Source organism: Rhipicephalus sanguineus, chromosome 10 (assembly GCF_013339695.2).
Source record: "Rhipicephalus sanguineus isolate Rsan-2018 chromosome 10, BIME_Rsan_1.4, whole genome shotgun sequence".
Lineage (NCBI taxonomy): Eukaryota > Metazoa > Arthropoda > Arachnida > Ixodida > Ixodidae > Rhipicephalus > Rhipicephalus sanguineus.
In genome coordinates this window covers 30,500,925-30,518,914 of record NC_051185.1, presented here as the reverse complement: position 1 = coordinate 30,518,914, position 17,990 = coordinate 30,500,925, and the positions used below count along the sequence as shown (strand labels likewise).

General features: G+C 46.4%; 1 protein-coding gene across 1 annotated transcript in view; it reads right to left on the bottom strand.

Annotated features, from left to right (window-relative positions):
* LOC119407327 (uncharacterized) overlaps window positions 1-17,990 on the bottom strand; it is a 132,740-nt gene that overhangs the window by 27,148 nt on the left and 87,602 nt on the right. Inside the window, exon 7 of the mRNA XM_037674242.2 lies at window positions 826-957. Coding sequence (XP_037530170.1) covers window positions 826-957 — 132 coding nt within the window. The remainder of the gene's footprint in view (window positions 1-825; window positions 958-17,990) is intronic.

Sequence of the window (17,990 nt, the reverse complement as noted above, 5' to 3'; positions counted from 1 at the left end):
AGAATATAGAGTGCCTTGAAATTGTGTAAATTTGACGCATTTAAAGACAGTTCTTTATAGGTGGCGTCTCAAAAGGTTAAATATCGACTGCAAGAGTGTTATTCAGGCTTCTAAGCTTCCCGAAGAGGCAGACATCTATTTCCCCGACAAAGAGCGGTAGGCAGCTAGGCATTCCAAAATTCATGACTTCCTTAATTCTTTCTTTATGGTCACACGTTGCGCTGGTGAAAGTCTAGACCTAGTTGTACTAAAGTAAGCTCGGCTTTGCAGAAATTGTCATATTTACGTTGAAAGTTTGCGTAAAAAGAACGAATTCGATTACATTCGCTTACCCATTACTTAAGATACCTCCTGTGAAACGCTGCGCTGATTACCCCGTTCTCGTTTTGCTATCCACAATCGCGCATACCATTATATTGTGTGCATCGGTAAAAACTGCTTACCAAAATACCCACACCCATTGCGATCAGTGACCTTAAGAACTTTCACCATTCCAATATCTCGCACCAATTATCTCGCAACAATTATTCACTCATACCGCAAAACTACCTAAAGACCTAACAGAACGTCAGTCATTTACCTATTGCACAGGAAGCCTGAAATGAAACGTCACGACATGTATCACGGGCAAGCGTCACAGTAGTTACCACGGCGAACGTCACGGCCAGTGTCAAGTTAAGCGTGAAATGAAAAGTCACGGCATGCACTAGTTCAAGCGTCAAAGTAAGCCTGACAGCAAGCCTGAAATTACACGTCACGGTAAGCGCCGCTGCAATCGTCGCGGTAAAACTTCCCAGTGAAAGTCACATCAAGTAGAACACTCACATTGTATAGTGCAGCCAGGTGGTTGGAGGTAGCGATAAGGAACGGCTGGTTGACCCCGGGGTGGTCCAGATCGTGAGTGACGGCCGCGATAAGCGATGCCATCGCCTCCACGGGGGTCATGTGCTCGCGGATCTGCAAAGGAGGGAAACAGGTGAGCACTTGGTTAGAGAACGTGTTGTCAGCAGGTAGGTCGTAATTAATACACTACAGTTAAAGACTGCAAACATTGTGCCCTATACTTTCCTTCGCTTGATTGCCCGTTCGTTTTATTAGGTTGAGTCTAACAAAGGAAACGAGCTGTCGATCAATTCCCCTTCTTTTGTTCGTGGCATCTCCGCGGTCACACTTGCAGCGATATTTCCCGCAGCTCATTAGAAAACAAACGTTTGCACGGGAATTTGAATATTCAATCTCATTTATTTTCTTTTGTGTCATTTGTTTTCAGATTGAATTCAAGTGCCTCAACTTCCGCATAATGCGTTTGCCAACGCTGGCAGTTTTTATTAGGTTAAGAACTGTGTTTGTAGGAAAGCCAACTGGGCATACGTAAACCATCGGCCTTTCTGTTCTCAATCCCCTTCCCTATACAGAGTAGCATGTAGGTGCCTTCATATGCGCCGGTAGAATTTTCTGTTTTTCATTAAAGAGCTTTCTCTCTCTATCGGTAAAACGAACGAATGAACGGACACGCACGCACACGCACACACACACACGCGCGCGCACGTGGGGGCACACACACACACACACACACACACACACACACACACACACACACACACACACACACACACACACACACACACACACACACACACACACACACACACACCCACACACACACACAGAGAGAGAGAGAGAGAGATTTTAAGAGTTAATATGAAAGCATCAATAGGACAAATCTCCGCTACATCCCTGGGTAGTTCAAGAGTCAGAACCCGCAAGTGTCGCAGAACCAGCGTATTGTTTGACAGCGAAATTCCTCGTTGAGTCTGTTTCGAAAAAACATGCCTATTAGTAAAACACTCCTACAAAAACACCTAACAAATCAACCGCGCATCGCGTCAGTCCTTATCTTCCCAGGTACGACAAATGTGAGCTTAAATGTGTAACCCTATTTTCTAACAGTTTCTCGACAGAATTGTCGCAATTATCTCGCCGCTTCGGAGACGGCGGGTGTCGCATTCCATTCGTAAGTAGGGAAGGGGGGGTGGAGGCTTTCTTCCTTAATCGCCGTCACAAAACATTCTTTGAAGCGCGACGCGCTCGTCTCTCTAATCCCGGGGCAAGTTCTTTTAGGCTCTTCGCTTGAATCTCATCCCCAATTCCTCCAAAGTCGCTGTCACAACACGTCTAAATAATTTTCGACGCGAAAGGTCGAGCAGCAAGCACTCGCAAAGCTGTCACGCTGCTTCCGAGTTCCTAATTAAGCTCGGGGATTCAGCGACGCTCTCAAAAAGAAAAAAAAAAGCGCGATGACAGACAGCCAGCGTCGCATATACAATTACCCACTTTCCAATCAAGCAGCCGTCTAGCCGCCGCTTTTCATCTACGTAGGTTATACGAGATAATGATAGAAACAGAACAAACGAGTTCCTCTCTGCACGGTCGTTATCTAGGAGACGTAGCCATCTTTTCAAATGGAGTTCCGAATTCGCACGTTGCCTCCACATCCCCCCTCCATTTTCAAGCATACTCTCACTCCCAAAATCGCAATAGTCTCCCTCCCCAGCGCATCCTCTCCCTCCCAGCTCACTCCCCAACTTAGTTTACACCCCCTCCTATGCTCACAATACTCCCTCTCCCAAGCACGTACTTCCACTCCCACCTTCACAATACTCCCTCTCCCAGCTTACTCCCCCACTCAACTTACTCCCCCTCCCATGTTCATAATACTCCCTTTCCCTAGCCCATACTCCCCCTCCCAGTTTACTCACACTCCCACGTTCACAATACTCCCCCTCACAAGCCAATACACTCCCCCTGCCATCTTTTCATCTCTCGCACGACTATACATCGCTTGAGTGTAACGCGGGAGGTAAAAAAGAAAAGGAAGGAAATTACGCCGCAAACTGATTAAATCCTGGCCGATACATTGTCTGGAGTTTAGATTGAATTTCGATTTCCACCGAATTAAGGGCCCCGACATTTTGAGCGAGCGAGCGCACGCGTTTGTTTCGCGCTGCGAGCGAGAATTGCGAACCGTACGCACTCGAGTTCTCGACGACTAATTCCGTGCAGTGCTGTCACAGTTGCGAATCGCGTCGACAGCGTACTCGGATGGAGAGCCAGAATACGAGGGACTTGTCACACCGTACAGACTTTTGTTCGATGTTCACGCGAAAACAGGTCGAAGGGAAGGCTACGTCACGGCAAGAATCAGTTGAGCGCAGCGAGGTAGTGTTGCGACATAATTTCTTAAAATGCCCAGATTGCAGAAATGAACGAAAGAAGAATAGATCGAAGGGCCCGTTTTCCTTAGACATAACAAAACGAATCCACCATATGGAGCACTGGGGAGAGGTGTTACTTGCTGTTGTTATTTCAAGTGCGGTAATAATGAGACAAAAAATAAACTGGATGAAAGAAAGACAGCTTGCCGCCAGTAGGGATCGAATCCACAACCTTGGCAGTAGGCATGCAACGCCATAGTAAGTGAAGTACGGTGGCGAGCGTTTTTTTTTTTTTTGTAAACTTTTTAACACGAAAGTGTTTTATGCCGGGGTCCACCACGGCTCCACTGACGCATTTCTGTCACGGATATGACGTTGTAAAATATAAATACTAACATATGGCAAAGAAAAAACTAGAAGAAAGAGTTCCGTCACCGGGAGTCGTACTTACGACCAATCGATCCCCAGCGCGCAGCGCGAAACGACTCCTCCACAGAAGGCACGTTCTTCGTCATACTAACGGCGTGCTATTTATAAACACCATTTGGCGGTGGCGGTACTCGGAGATCGGTGGTACATCAGCGTGTTTTCGCTATCACTAGCGAGATGGCGCGAAGGGCTCGAAGGGCGCGCTTTAAAGGTCGTCACCCCACGCGTTGAGATGAGCGTGCGCCTCTACAGGGTGTGCTCGCTCGTGCGCGCGCGCTTATCTTCTACGTCTTGCGCTCTCACCGTAAGTTTGCGTTGAAGTTGCAGAGAGCCCGAAGGTCACTTCGCTCACTGCAGCGGCCGCTTTTGCGAAAGGAGCGCGCTGTTCACAAACAAATAAGTTACAACTGTGGCAGTTCGCGCTCATCCTGTGTATACTTGTGCGTTCGTTTCGTTCGTCCTCCTTTGTATTTGAACAGCACGCTTTAACTGTCGAGCTGTGACAGTTGTTAGTTCACGCTCATCCTGTGTATGTTCGTTCCGTGCGTTCCTTCTGCTTGAGCAGCGCGTTGCAAGTTTCGAGTTGCTTGCCGTTCTTCGCGTGACATTACAACTTGCTATAGTATTCATTCCTTCGCCCTCGGGGTGAAACAATGCACAACAAACGCTCAACTACATCTGTGAAGACACTTTTTACTTTCGTGTTATACCGATTCCTATGACAGAGGCATCAGCCATGTTTTTCTTAGTTATTTATGTATGCGCTACTCTGAGGAGTTTAAAACACATGATACAGATGAGACGACCTGCTTCATTGATCTTTTTTTTGTCCTTGCAGTATAATGAGCACAGCTCCGCTAGCGTCAACAGAACTTGGTAAACATACTGCAGGATTTATATGTCTTTTCGTTCAGATCCACTGCATCGATGTGTTCCTTTTTCGTGTTCCTCAAGAATATTCGCTGAATTCATAATTTCTAACATGGCTATAAAACGACCACTCCACTTATTTCAGCTGTCAATACTAACGTTAGATACATTATTTTCCGTTGACTCCCTCAACCTCCAAGAAACTTTCTCACCACGATTCCTTTGTCTTTAGAGTAGCCTGTAGGCATTCGCGTGTAATTATATGACAGCTCTTTCTTTCTTTCTTTCTTTCTTTCTTTCTTTCTTTCTTTCTTTCTTTCTTTCTTTCTTTCTTTCTTTCTTTCTTTCTTTCTTTCTTTCTTTCTTTCTTTCTTTCTTTCTTTCTCTTTCTTTCTTTCTTTCTTTCTTTCTTTCTTTCAGAAACGACGAATCTTAATACCACGGCTGCGGATCGACTGAAAAACAAGCTACTCGAACAGCGTATATGGGAAGGTGTCAGAACTAAAATGCAACTAAGAATACTAAAGTGTTGGTTAGAGAACGAAAGAGAACGAGAGAAAATGCTAGAATCAGAAGAAATTTGAAAATTTTCAAGATGAAATGTAATTAAAACGACGTAAGCTAAAAAACACGACAGCTGAGTTCCAAAATTTATCGAAGCAGTCTCTCTGTTTCAATAATATTGCTTTAAAATAAAGTACAGGCATCCATGTAGCTCAATCCCAGCAAATAGAAATCGAAATTGTGCTGTCGCATATCTTGTAAAAAGCAGTTCTGGAACCGGCAGCTGTTTGTACTTTCTGATTGGCCTGCAAGAGTTTTTTTGCGCACTGCACGGAATCTGGTTGGGCGGAGCATGGAGGGATGATTATAGAGAAACGAAAGCCTCGTAGGCAAATCCTCCGGCGCTGTATGTACGGTCATGGCGCAATCGTCGATTGAGAATTGGATTCCACGAAGCCGCCGCGCCACGCTGCGAGAATTGAGCGAAGTTGGAGAGGGGCTCACGCGTTCTGGCAGATTCGCAGTCCAATGCCCTCCGATAATCGCGAAGATTTAATTGACGCGCTCAACTTGAAATCGATATACGGGCTCTCAATTTGAAACCTGGTCGTACAGTACTCGGACTGTCGAAAATAACGTAGTTCGCAGGATCTCACCAGTCCCCTCCCCTTTCCCCACCATTCAGACGTCTCGCAAAGACTGAATTTTTTTAAACAGTCTAAAAAGATCTGTGTTTAGCCATTGCCAGATATTCGCGACGACAGGATTGCAATCGATTACGCGAGGTTAACCGACACGCAGTGAGGATTTTAAACGATTGATCGATTATTGGAGAACACCTGTAAATCATGACGCCGTATACTTAGCGCAAAATATTCAATTTGGTATTTTTGTGTCGCTGTTTGTTGTGATGGAATCGTTCACTGATTGAGCCATATGTGTTTTCAGTGCATTGTACTTTACATCTGATGTCTATGCCCTGAAGACTAAAGTTCAATTTAATTAGATAAATTGTTATAGGGTCTTGCTGGCATGTTTGGCAAAACTGCACTTGTGCACTAAATATAGCCCCTCCTGGTCGGACCAAAGTTGTGGTAGCAGGTGTTGTAAATAAATAAATAAATAAATAAATAAATAAATAAATAAATAAATAATAAATAAATAAATAAATAAATAAACTGTAGAGATTCATCTGAATGCGATAAATAGCGACCTCGGCATCTTGAAAAAGCCTACTCAAATCTTCCATAAGAAAGTGTTAGCTACACACCACTAACGTTCAATAACACATTAAGTAACAATAAATATATCGATACTGCATCGGTTGACGAGACTTACAAGAGGCAATATTTATCTCTAAGGCATTAGTGAGCGTTGGAAAGAAACGTTCCATTGTAAGTAGCGGTTCAAAACAAGCAACGGCAACCTCACACATAAGACGATGCATTTCACGCTCAATATACAGTAACAAGGTACTGACTGTATTATTTTGGTGCTAAAGTGTCAGCAATTACATCCGTTAAGAATGACTGGAATGGGAGGAATCAGTATACAGTACAATGATGCAGCAAAGAAAAAGCACAGAGAAAGACTTCTTGTTGCTTAACTTTTGAATGCGAACTGAAGCCTTACACTTAAGGAAAACGTTCATAACGAAACATTTTATTTTCTGCGGCTTTCCTATTTAATTTTCAAGAAATTAACTGTTAGGCCAGTCGGTCTCGCATTAAGGATTATCACTTGTCTTTGTTCCTTTCAGACAGTTGTCTTTTTCGGTAATTTATCTTTTCTGTAGCTGCCATAAAATTGATACTGTGATCCACAACAGAGAAATTTTCTTTCTTAGCCTTTTGGGCTCAAGCCTGGTCGCGCAATAAAGCTTGTTTAACTCTCTCGCCTCGCAACGAACAACGGCCACACTCTAAGAAAAAGAAAGAATCATTTGGCTCTTTTTTTGTCAATCCTGGCTTGCCACATATATAACTATCTTTATAGTTACACGTGAAGACTCTTTGTCGATCCTTATATTCTCTTCGAAGAGTCGTGGGACACACGTCTCTCCAAAGTAGGGTAGTCAGAGGATGCTTGTTTTCCTTAAAGTGAACGCTAACGGCAAGCGGCCTGGTTGCCCGTTAGTACAGGTGAAGCGCTATTCCGTCCCAACGGCACGTGTGGATTTCGACAGCGATTCTTCGTGTAGACAGCAGTCATTCGACTCCCACGCTAGGATGATCTTTGCGAGAAACCTTCCGCTATCAGTAAGACGGCAACGATTTCAGTCGTAACACACGTGTGACACAAGAGTCCGTTCGTAGCATGATTAGTCGTGCGAAAGAGGTCGAATTTAATAACGCGAGATGCGACAACACGCAAGTTAGATAAAAGAAGGAAAGGGAACATTTTGGTTTCACGTCTATCCGCACAACTCATCTGCTGGACTGGGCGAATGTGTGAAAAAGGGTATTCCTCCCTATGAGGGAACTCGTGGAGCTGTGTTTTGCCATTGCCCGACATTCACGCACGATTATACATAATATCTATGCCTACAACCAATCAATCAATCAATCAATCAATCAATCAATCAATCAATCAATCAATCACACTAATGAATATTGCAACTTACAAAAGTATGAAGGGCGGGACATGAGCTAATCAAGTACAATTGAATCATGTGACAAGCAACTCAACAGATTTTCAATAAATGAATGAATGAATGAATGAATGAATGAATCAATCAATCAATCAATCAATCAATCAATCAATCAATCAATCAATCACTCAATCAATCAATCAATCGTGCGTGTTTGCCCGCGCAAGTACGTTCTGCTGTTTTAAGATTCAATATGTTGTGAAGCACGCTTTACAGGATTAAAGTACGTTCTTGGGTTCAAGACCCGCAAGGCTCTAAGTAAAGATGGTGCACGGTTACCCTCTTCCAGTGAACATTTAAAAAAAAACTGAATAGTACCAAAAATATCCACCCCTTCCATAAATGAATCAGATTGATTAACTAATCGACCAAAAAAATAATCAACCCAGCAATAAAATGTGCTTCCTTGCTCCCGCAAGTTTGCTTCGCCTTCTTAAGACCCTACGTGCTGTGAAGCACGCTCTACAGGAAGGAATTTATATTCGTTTCTGGTTTCAAGGGCAGCATCCAGCTAACAAAAATTGCGCTAGATCTTCAAGCAACCTTTCAGATATATAAAATCTAAACATACAGAAAAGTGCCACATAACAAACTAAATACGAAGAAACGTTAATAGAAAGCAGTTCCACCATAAGGGCTAAATAATGAATTCGATAACAACAAATTGAAATGTTATATACAAAGCAACGCTAGCAGCTCTACCTCTTTCATCATGCGATCTTACTAACTAAACAAAACGTTGGCGCAAGAAAACGCGGCCGCTGCAGCCAGCGAAGCGACCTTCGTGCTGTCTACGGCTTCAAAGCATACTTTGCGATGAGAACACAACACGGACAATGATACGAGTCGACTACTGAACACAGTCAAGATGGGGCGCGCGCCACCACCGCGGCCGGTCAATGTACGCAGTCCCTGCCGAACTGCGTCAGTGCCGACGGTCGTCCCCGTCACGATTTTCGCGGGACGGAGACGACCGACGCGTTTTCTCGCTGCTTGAGCCGCGATCGTCGGCAGCCATCGCACGCTTTCACTCGCGCATAGAACGTACGACGCGCGGGGCGATGTTGTCGATTAGGACTTTATACGGGACCTCACGGCGACGCCGACGCCAACGGCTAAAATGCGCCCGCGGTGTCCATATAGTGCTATCTCAAAAAACTCCCAGGGTCCCTTATGCATACGCTTCAGTCGACTCGAAGGCGAACGCCATCATCTTTTTCTTCTAAGCCGATGAATTGAACTCCCCCCCCCCCCCCCTCCGAAAGCTTTCTGCGACTGACGTGGTTTTGAAATGCCTCCAGGATCGGAGGCGTTGTAAGCTTTCTGCACCTGACCTTGTTTTGCACTACCTCCGGGATCGGCCCACCTTTGACCAAGCGACGATGTCATGTGATGACATCAGCATGTGACGTGACGTTATGTGACTTCACAGAGACGTCATCATGACGTCACGAATTTTAACGGTCTCGTACGTTATGATGACGTCATACGGTCCTGTCATCACGTGATGATGATCTTTTGCGTCACTCGAATTGATACCGCCAAGGTGGGATGCCAACGCGCGACTCCGGTTAATTTTCACGTTTGCTGAGGCGTCCGAGGCTTCTGCCTTAATATTACACGAAACAAACACCCAGCGCATAAGGACGCGCGAAATAGGCACAAGAACATACACACCCAAAGACATGAGGCCATTAAAACGAGCTGCAGAGGACCTGTCGGGTCCTCTGCAGGTTCTCAATTTCTCAGCGAAATTCAGAAGCGTGCCCGAGATGCTTAGATCTGCCCGTCTGGCCGTCTAAGCAAAGTTCACCCAGCCGTTGAGGACGCAAGCTTGAGACGTAGTGTATTAAGACGCGTGTCGGCTCCCTACGTTCCGTCGGGACAACTTCCTCCAGCTGGCTATTCCCTCACGTTCTACTCCATGTCTCAACTCTTCCCTTTATTCATCATTAGCTATAAGTTCTCCTACGAAAAGAATTGCAGCATATTTAACGAGCGAACCCTGCCTGACTCTATAGTCGGATACAATTTAAGAATTCAGGAGAGCAATGTGCATGTTCGCGCTAGTAGATAGTTTAAGATTTCTTCATAACGCAAAAAAAACTTCTTTAACAAGGGTGATATGTGTCTGTCACATACATTTCGTCCCTTGTTAAAAAAAAATCACAGCATATCCACGGGGTGAATTATGATGAGTGGGGCGAAGCTACGGAGGGAATCATCTGTAAACCGTGAAACTCTTCCGTGAAATGCGCCCAGTACATAATATAAAGAGTGTGAAACATCGTGTATATATTAAACATCAAACTTTTATTGTACTGTTGGTTTACGTGGTCCCTTCATTATCACTTGTGATCGGTGAAATGCAAGGAAGAAGTCCGCTCCCGAGCGAAAGAGCGCCAAGAGCGACCGCATTCCCCGCTCGCCCTGTGCGAATTAAAGGCAAGGCTAGAGGGAAGACAGGACGCGCGTTCCACGACGCGAGATCGGTAGCATGCCCAACGAAAGCCAACGGAACGCGATCGTGCAAGTGCTCCGGCTTCGCATCGCCTCATGGTTCCATTTAGCGTCCCAAAACCAAATATATTGCTCAAGGTGTGCCTTGCGTTTTTCGTAGAAATAATTTCTTTATCATGTACATTAAGACGAAAGTTGAAAGCTCACTAGAGTGTATCGCCCGCAAAGTATGTCTTTTAGTGTGATTTAACTCTCGTACGGCAGGGTCCTCGCGCCGTTGCCGGTCCACCTCGCCCGTTGACGATCGGGCGAGGTGGCTACATGCCACTACTACTACTACTCTTTAAGAAAAACATCTGGCGTTCTTTCGTTCTGCTTTTACAAAACATCTGGCGTCTTTCGTTGGTTTATTTCATCAATCAACGGCGTTTTGAACAAAATTTTTATTGTTTAATCACGCACAGGAGAAATATCACCAGGCACTACCTTGGAGGTAAACAATGGCTGCTAATGGCAATGAGAGACAGAAGAAGTCGGCTTTTAGCTAACACTTACACTTCTACTTCTACTAACGTTTCCTACTGGAACATGCCAATGGCTGCTAATGGGGAATGAGAGACAGAAGAATTCGGCTTTTAGTTAAAGCGCACGCTGCGAATTTTTTTATTGTTCAACAACGCACAGGAGAAATCTCCCACCGGCACCACCTTGGAGGTCAAAGCGTAAGACTTGTTACTCACTACTACGACCACGACGACTACGAGGGACGAACGGGTGCCGCCTTAAGGAGCTTCGCCCTAAAAAAAAAGTTTCTTCGCGCTCAGAAGTCAAGGCAGGAGAGGCCCTAGATGACCGAAGCATGGCAGTCAGTTGCCTCCGACTGATGGAGTAGTCCGACTCCGTTGGCATGAACACTGCCCATGCGGCGTATTACGTCAGTCTCAAGTGCGCGCCCATTGGTGCAGGCTTATGTACATCCACCCTTTATCTCAAAATGTCGCTGCCTTCTAAAGTTGTATCCGTTTACGCCAATGGCGAAGGGCTTTTGGGGGCGAAGCACCTCAGGGTCTGCGCTTGTCCGCGTGTGATGTCGTCGTCACGGTCCATCATAAAGGGGTATGCGCCACAAAAATTGGTTTAATCCCATTATTCGCCACCGGTCCATACTATGCATACTATGAGTTAAAGGTTCGTCGTTACCGCCTAAAACATTATGTTTGGCTTAGCAGCGGTGTCAGAATCCCCGACGAAGTTTACCAAGGCGCTCAAGTTTCTTATCTAAAACCAGGTACACAAACGTGGATCTCTACGGTAAAGTCATCTACTTGAAACCAATTATTGAAACTTATCTGCAAAGTGATGGTGCTTTGCTCACCACCGGTTCAATAAAAATGAAGAAGGCAACAGTTAACCCAACAAATAGCCGACGACGTTAGAAGAGCTGAAATACCCTTCCCTACATGCCATAGGGAACTGAAACCGGGCATATAGGGAAGAAGAAGACGGAGCTTACGGTAAACTGCATTCCAGCGCAGTTTTCCGACGACACCCTTCCCTACATGCCCGGTTTCAGGTTTGGCACCACCAGTAACTCATCAAAGAAATCTCCCTCAAAACAATGTGGCGAATCACTTCGGTCAGGCCGTTCTTCTTCTGTCTCTCTTTGCCCATTAGCAGCGATTTTGCTATGGGAAACACCGGCGCACACTTCATGCTTCGCCCCTCCCCAGGTTTCGAGTTAGTGCAGCTGAAACAACCTTCCCTACATGCTTCGCCCCTCCCCAGTTTTTGGAAACCCTTCTGGTCGTCGACTAGCGGCAAAGAATGGCTTATGAAGTCGCCCACAAACTTCCACTACATCAGTTATTTTTTAAAGACGATAGTCTTTCTTGGGATACTTAAACGGAGAAATTTTGTTCTGTCTGTCTTTCTGTTTGTCGGCACGTCACTCGATTCAGCCACTCGGCCAAAGTTGAACCACTTGCCCAAGGGCCAGCCAGCTTGAACGGCTCACTAGGGTCATACTTGTGTACATTGTCGATCAAAAAAAATTGGCCGCGTATGTGCGTGTTTCGCTGCAAATGTCGTCTAAAGACGATAGAAGAGGCGCTGCGTGAGATATGGACGCCATCTGGCAATACGTCGGGAAACGTGAGTGCTGTGTTGCGGGCTGGTAGTCCCGGCGCAGCAGCAGGCGAAGACCGGCGGTGACCGACGCGACCGGCGGGGACGCCAGCCAGCCCGAACACGCGGTTTGGCGCGAAGCGCTGAAGCAGAAGAAACGTCCGCACTCAAAGAGTACTCTCCACACATTCTTTTAGATGCGAAGTATCTTATGGCGCAGTTCAGTCCGGTGGTGGTGGTGGTGTGCGGCGTGACCACCCTTACTGCGCATGCGCATACCCTCTCCCCTCCCCTCCACTCACCATTCCCCTTCCCCTCTCCACATCCCCTCTCCTCTCCCCCTTTCCACTCTTCCTCTGAGACGCGGGCTAGACATGCCGAAATTCTCTCCTGCGCAACGCCGCGATGAGCACCAGCGCATGCGCGTCCCCTCCCCCTCTCTCTTCTCTCCTATGCTGCCCCCCTCTCGCACGCCTGCCGACTGCGTTCCCCGCTCGCCCTGTGAGAATTAACGGCCAGGCTAGAGGGAAGACAAGACGCGCGGAGCGTTCCTCTTCGCGTTCCACGACGCGAGGTCGGTAGCATGCCCAAAGAACGCCAGCGGAACGCGGTCGTGCAAGTGCTCCGACTTCGCATCGCCTCATGGTCCCCTTTAGCGGGAAATGGTGTTTTTTTTTATTTACACATCGCCTGGCTAAAACAGGAATGCCAGAGCGGCGCCCCATGGCATTCGTACAGTGCAATACAGAACCGAAACCGAAACACAACAATGAGCTCGTGCAGAGGGCATGGAGAAAGGAAATTTTCAGCGCAGTCGCATTTTCAGCGCAGCTTAAGAAACTAGGGTCTTTAGAGTTACGTATGTATGCATTTTCTATTAAAGGAACACACCACCTGATATTTACCTAGTGATGTTGCGCCTCAGATATGCGTAATGTTTGCTTTTTGATCGACAATGTACACAAGTATGAACCTAGTGAGCCGTTCAAGCTGGCTGGCCCTTGGGCAAGTGGTTCAACTTTGGCCGAGTGGCTGAATCGAGTGACGTGCCGACAAACAGAAAGACAGACAGACCAAGATTTCTCCGTTTAAGTATCCCAAAAAAGACTATCGCCTTTAAAAGCAAACATTACGCATATCTGAGGCGCAACATCACTAGGTAAGTATCAGGTGGTGTGTTCCTTTAATAGAAAATGCATACATACGTAACTCTAAAGACCCTAGTTTCTTAAGCTGCGCTGAAAATGCGACTGCGCTGAAACTTTCGTTTCTCCATGCCCTCTGCACGAGCTCATTGTTGTGTTTCGGTTTCGGTTCTGTATTGCACTGTACGAATGCCATGGGGCGCCGCTCTGGCATTCCTGTTTTACCCAGGCGATGTGTAAATAGAAAAATACACCATTTCCAGCTAAAGGGAACCATGAGGCGATGCGAAGTCGGAGCACTTGCACGACCGCGTTTCGTTGGCGTTCTATGGGCATGCTACCGACCTCGCGTCGTGGAACGCGAAGAGGAACGCTCCGCGCGTCTTGTCTTCCCTCTAGCCTGGCCGTTAATTCTCACAGGGCGAGCGGGGAACGCAGTCGGCAGGCGTGCGAGAGGAGGGCAGCGTAGGAGAGAAGAGAGAGGGGGAGAGGACGCGCATGCGCTGGTGCTCATCGCGGCGTTGCGTAGGAGAGAGTTTCGGCATGTCTAGCTCGCGTTTCAGAGGACGAGTGGAAAGGGGGAGGGGAGAGGGTATGTGGAGAGGGGGAGGGAAGAGGGGAAGTGGGGAGGCGTGAGGGGAAGTGGAGAGCGGGAGGTGAGAGGGTGATGGAGAGGGTATGCGCATGCGCAGTAAGGGTGGTCACGCCGCACACCACCACCACCACCACCACCGGATTGAACTCCGCCATAAGATACTTCGCATCTAAAAGAATGTGTGGAGAGTACTCTTTGAGTGCGGACGTTTCTTCTGCTTCAGCGCTTCGCGCCAAACCGCGTGTTCGGGCTGGCTGGCTGGCTCACCGTCGGTCTTCGCCTGCTGCTGCGCCGGGACTACTAGCCCGCAACACAGCACTCATGTTTCCCGACGTATTGCCAGATGGCGTCCATATCTCACGCAGCGCCTCTTCTCTCGTCTTTAGACGACATTTGCAGCGAAGCACGCAGATACGCGGCCAATTTTTTTTAGGGGCGAAGCTCCTTAAGGCGGCACCCGTTCGTCCCTCGTAGTCGTCGTGGTCGTAGTAGTGAGTAACAAGTCTTACGCTTTGACCTCCAAGGTGGTGCCGGTGGGAGATTTCTCCTGTGCGTTGTTGAACAATAAAAAATTCGCAGCGTGCGCTTTAACTAAAAGCCGAATTCTTCTGTCTCTCATTCCCCATTAGCAGCCATTGGCATGTTCCAGTAGGAAACGTTAGTAGAAGTAGAAGTGTAAGTGTTAGCTAAAAGCCGACTTCTTCTGTCTCTCATTGCCATTAGCAGCCATTGTTTACCTCCAAGGTAGTGCCTGGTGATATTTCTCCTGTGCGTGATTAAACAATAAAAATTTTGTTCAAAACGCCGTTGATTGATGAAATAAACCAACGAAAGACGCCAGATGTTTTGTAAAAGCAGAACGAAAGAACGCCAGATGTTTTTCTTAAAGTGTAGTAGTAGTAGTGGCATGTAGCCACCTCGCCCGATCGTCAACGGGCGAGGTGGACCGGCAACGGCGCGAGGACCCTGCCGTACGAGATTTAAATCACACTAAAAGACATACTTTGCGGGCGATACACTCTAGTGAGCTTTCAACTTTTCGTCTTAATGTACATGATAAAGAAATTATTTCTACGAAAAACGCAAGGCACACCTTGAGCAATATGTTTGGTTTTGGGACGCTAAATGGAACCATGAGGCGATGCGAAGCCGGAGCACTTGCACGATCGCGTTCCGTTGGCTTTCGTTGGGCATGCTACCGACCTCGCGTCGTGGAACGCGCGTCCTGTCTTCCCTCTAGCCTTGCCTTTAATTCGCACAGGGCGAGCGGGGAATGCGGTCGCTCTTGGCACTCTTTCGCTCGGGAGCGGACTTCTTCCTTGCATTTCACCGATCACAAGTGATAATGAAGGGACCACGTAAAACCAACAGTACAATAAAAGTTTGATGTTTAATATATACACGATGTTTCACACTCTTTATATTATGTACTGGGCGCATTTCACGGAAGAGTTTCACGGTTTACAGATGATTCCCTCCGTAGCTTCGCCCCACTCATCATCATTCACCCCGTGGATATGCTGTGATTTTTTTCTGAAGCTCAACTACCCCAAATCAGCAGTGACCATGCCACGGGCGCGAGCGGTAAGAGTTTAAAGTCATAGATCGGTTCCTGTAGCGGCGCATAGGTGTCATAAAGATTAGTTCGAGATAAGTGTTGGTGTCTCTTGCGAAAAATAGCCTTGTTCCATTTTTATAGTCGGAACACTTTCAATTTAAGCGCACACTTTCAGCAAAAAGGTATCGGAGAAACTTGCACCCCAGTTGATGCTGAAACAAAAGAACATAGTGTTGGAACTCCGCCCGATCGACTCCATACGCGTAGAGGCTCTGATTTTTATGAGTGAATCACCACCTCCATAGTAGCTCACAGAGTGTTTGAAATCGTCTCAGCTTTCTCTCAACACATTATTGTTCTTAGTGTCCGTGCTTCTAAATATGTCCATTTTGTTTCAGAACACGTAATTTTATATACTCCGTTTCATGCATCAGGTGCAAAGCTACAAAAAAAACGAGACTGCTTGCAGTAGATACGCTCGAACCAAGAAATAGTTCAACAAATTTTCCACCCATATAGTAACTTCTCTTTCATATTTAGGCGGAGTAGTAAATGCAGATACCGTAGAAATAAACAAACCCCCTTATTTATACAGTTGTCAACAGGTTGTTCTGCATTGCTTAACATCACTTTTTATATCCTAGACTTTCACCGGTCTATCCAACACACACGCACGTCATGACGGCTCACCCTACAATGAATCTCTACCAACTGGCCCGCCTATCAACCCCCCTGCAATGTATCAGCCTACGCCGCTTCCCAATAGTTGAAGTAAGGAGGCACAATGTCCACAATGGCAACTATGATCTCTGACCGAACTTGTCTCAAAAACCTTCGTTTGGCTAGGCTGCAACCGGAAGCCAAGTGAAGACCAGAAGGAAGTTACGTACAGACTGGCACTTGAAACCGGAAGTGAATAAAGAGATCAGCAAGTGAAACTGGCATATAATTACACCTTTACGGTCTGTACAAAGGTGTAATTGTGTATGTTTTGTATAAGTACGCCTTTATTACTCCGTATAATTCTCATACGTAAACCAAGTATTATTATTGTGCCATCTAATTCAATTTGTCGTTATGATATATTATGCTGTTAATGCTGTGTCTATATTAGGTGTTTGATGCTCTGTCTATATTATGTGTGTGTTGTGTTCTTTCGTACCTCGTCTCTGAAGTTGGCGCTATGGCAGCATCAATGGATTACCAACTAGCCCAAAATTCACTTTGCTAAGCTATATTACCGGCATAGTTTTTTTTCTATTTTCCGTTCCTATTCCGTTCTAGAGCATCCATGGACTTGAAGGCGTAACAAACAAACGAACAAACAAATGAATAAATAATTAAATAAGTAAACTCGCACGAGCCGTACGAGGAGCACTCCCCGTTCCTTTCAATATAAAGCGGGGTAAGTCAGGCCATTATGACGTCACTTCCGCCGCAGACTGCGACGTAGAGCATCTGCCACAGGCCCCATCCTTAAAAGACATTCTTTGCTAGCGTAAGCCTCCGTACCCAAAAAAAAACCACTATGTCCGGGCAAGAGAACCAACATGGCATAAAGTGGCAGTGCAGCTGCCAATACGGAAAGCTTCGCTAACGTCATGAGACATATATATAGACGTGACGTCAATGAATGAGTACAAATAGATAGATAAATCGAGAGTCGAAGTAACTTCTCTTTTACCGACAATGTTACGCGAAGAGCTTTTCCCGCAGACTTCTCGTCGACGCATCGCTCTCCAGGCGAAATGTAACTCCCACACTATACCCGAACACGACCGTAGAACAAAAGACGGAGATTGTATTCCGGTCGTGTAAGTGTAATGGAACTGCAGCGCCCCCACGCGGTGCCGCCCACCGGCCAACTGCCGCTTCCTGTCGAAATCGATCAAACTGAACAACTCTCTATCTCCATCTATCTCAGTCACTTTCAGCGTTGGCTTGCAACAGGAATAGATCAAAAACTGTGTAGACGTGCGAATGAGGCGTGGGTTGCTTCTATAAATGGCACGGGCACTCGAGGCAACTTAAGGACAAGAGACTTGCCGGATCCTCAATGGATGGTCTTTCAAACGCGGCACGTTTCACGGAGTGAGTATTACGCAAGGTTGGCCGCACTCTGTACGAACGTCACTCTGAAGTTCGGTCTCGAAAGGATCAGTGAACGAAACAATTTTCGTCCTCAACTCAACAATAACCAGCGAATCTATGTGTAAGAAGCACTTCACCTTATTTCGGGACGTAATGCGACATCTATAAGAGGTCGATGCCGGCAACAACTCATTCTTGCGAGGACGTGGACTTCGTGACATGGATCGGATTCGATTTTTTTTTCGGCGATGTTTCAGATGTGTTTCCAGCAGAAAAGATATATGTACACGGTCGCTGCAAGAGCACTTAAAAAAATTCTTGGCTTAAGGGAGGGATTGCGAAGGAACCT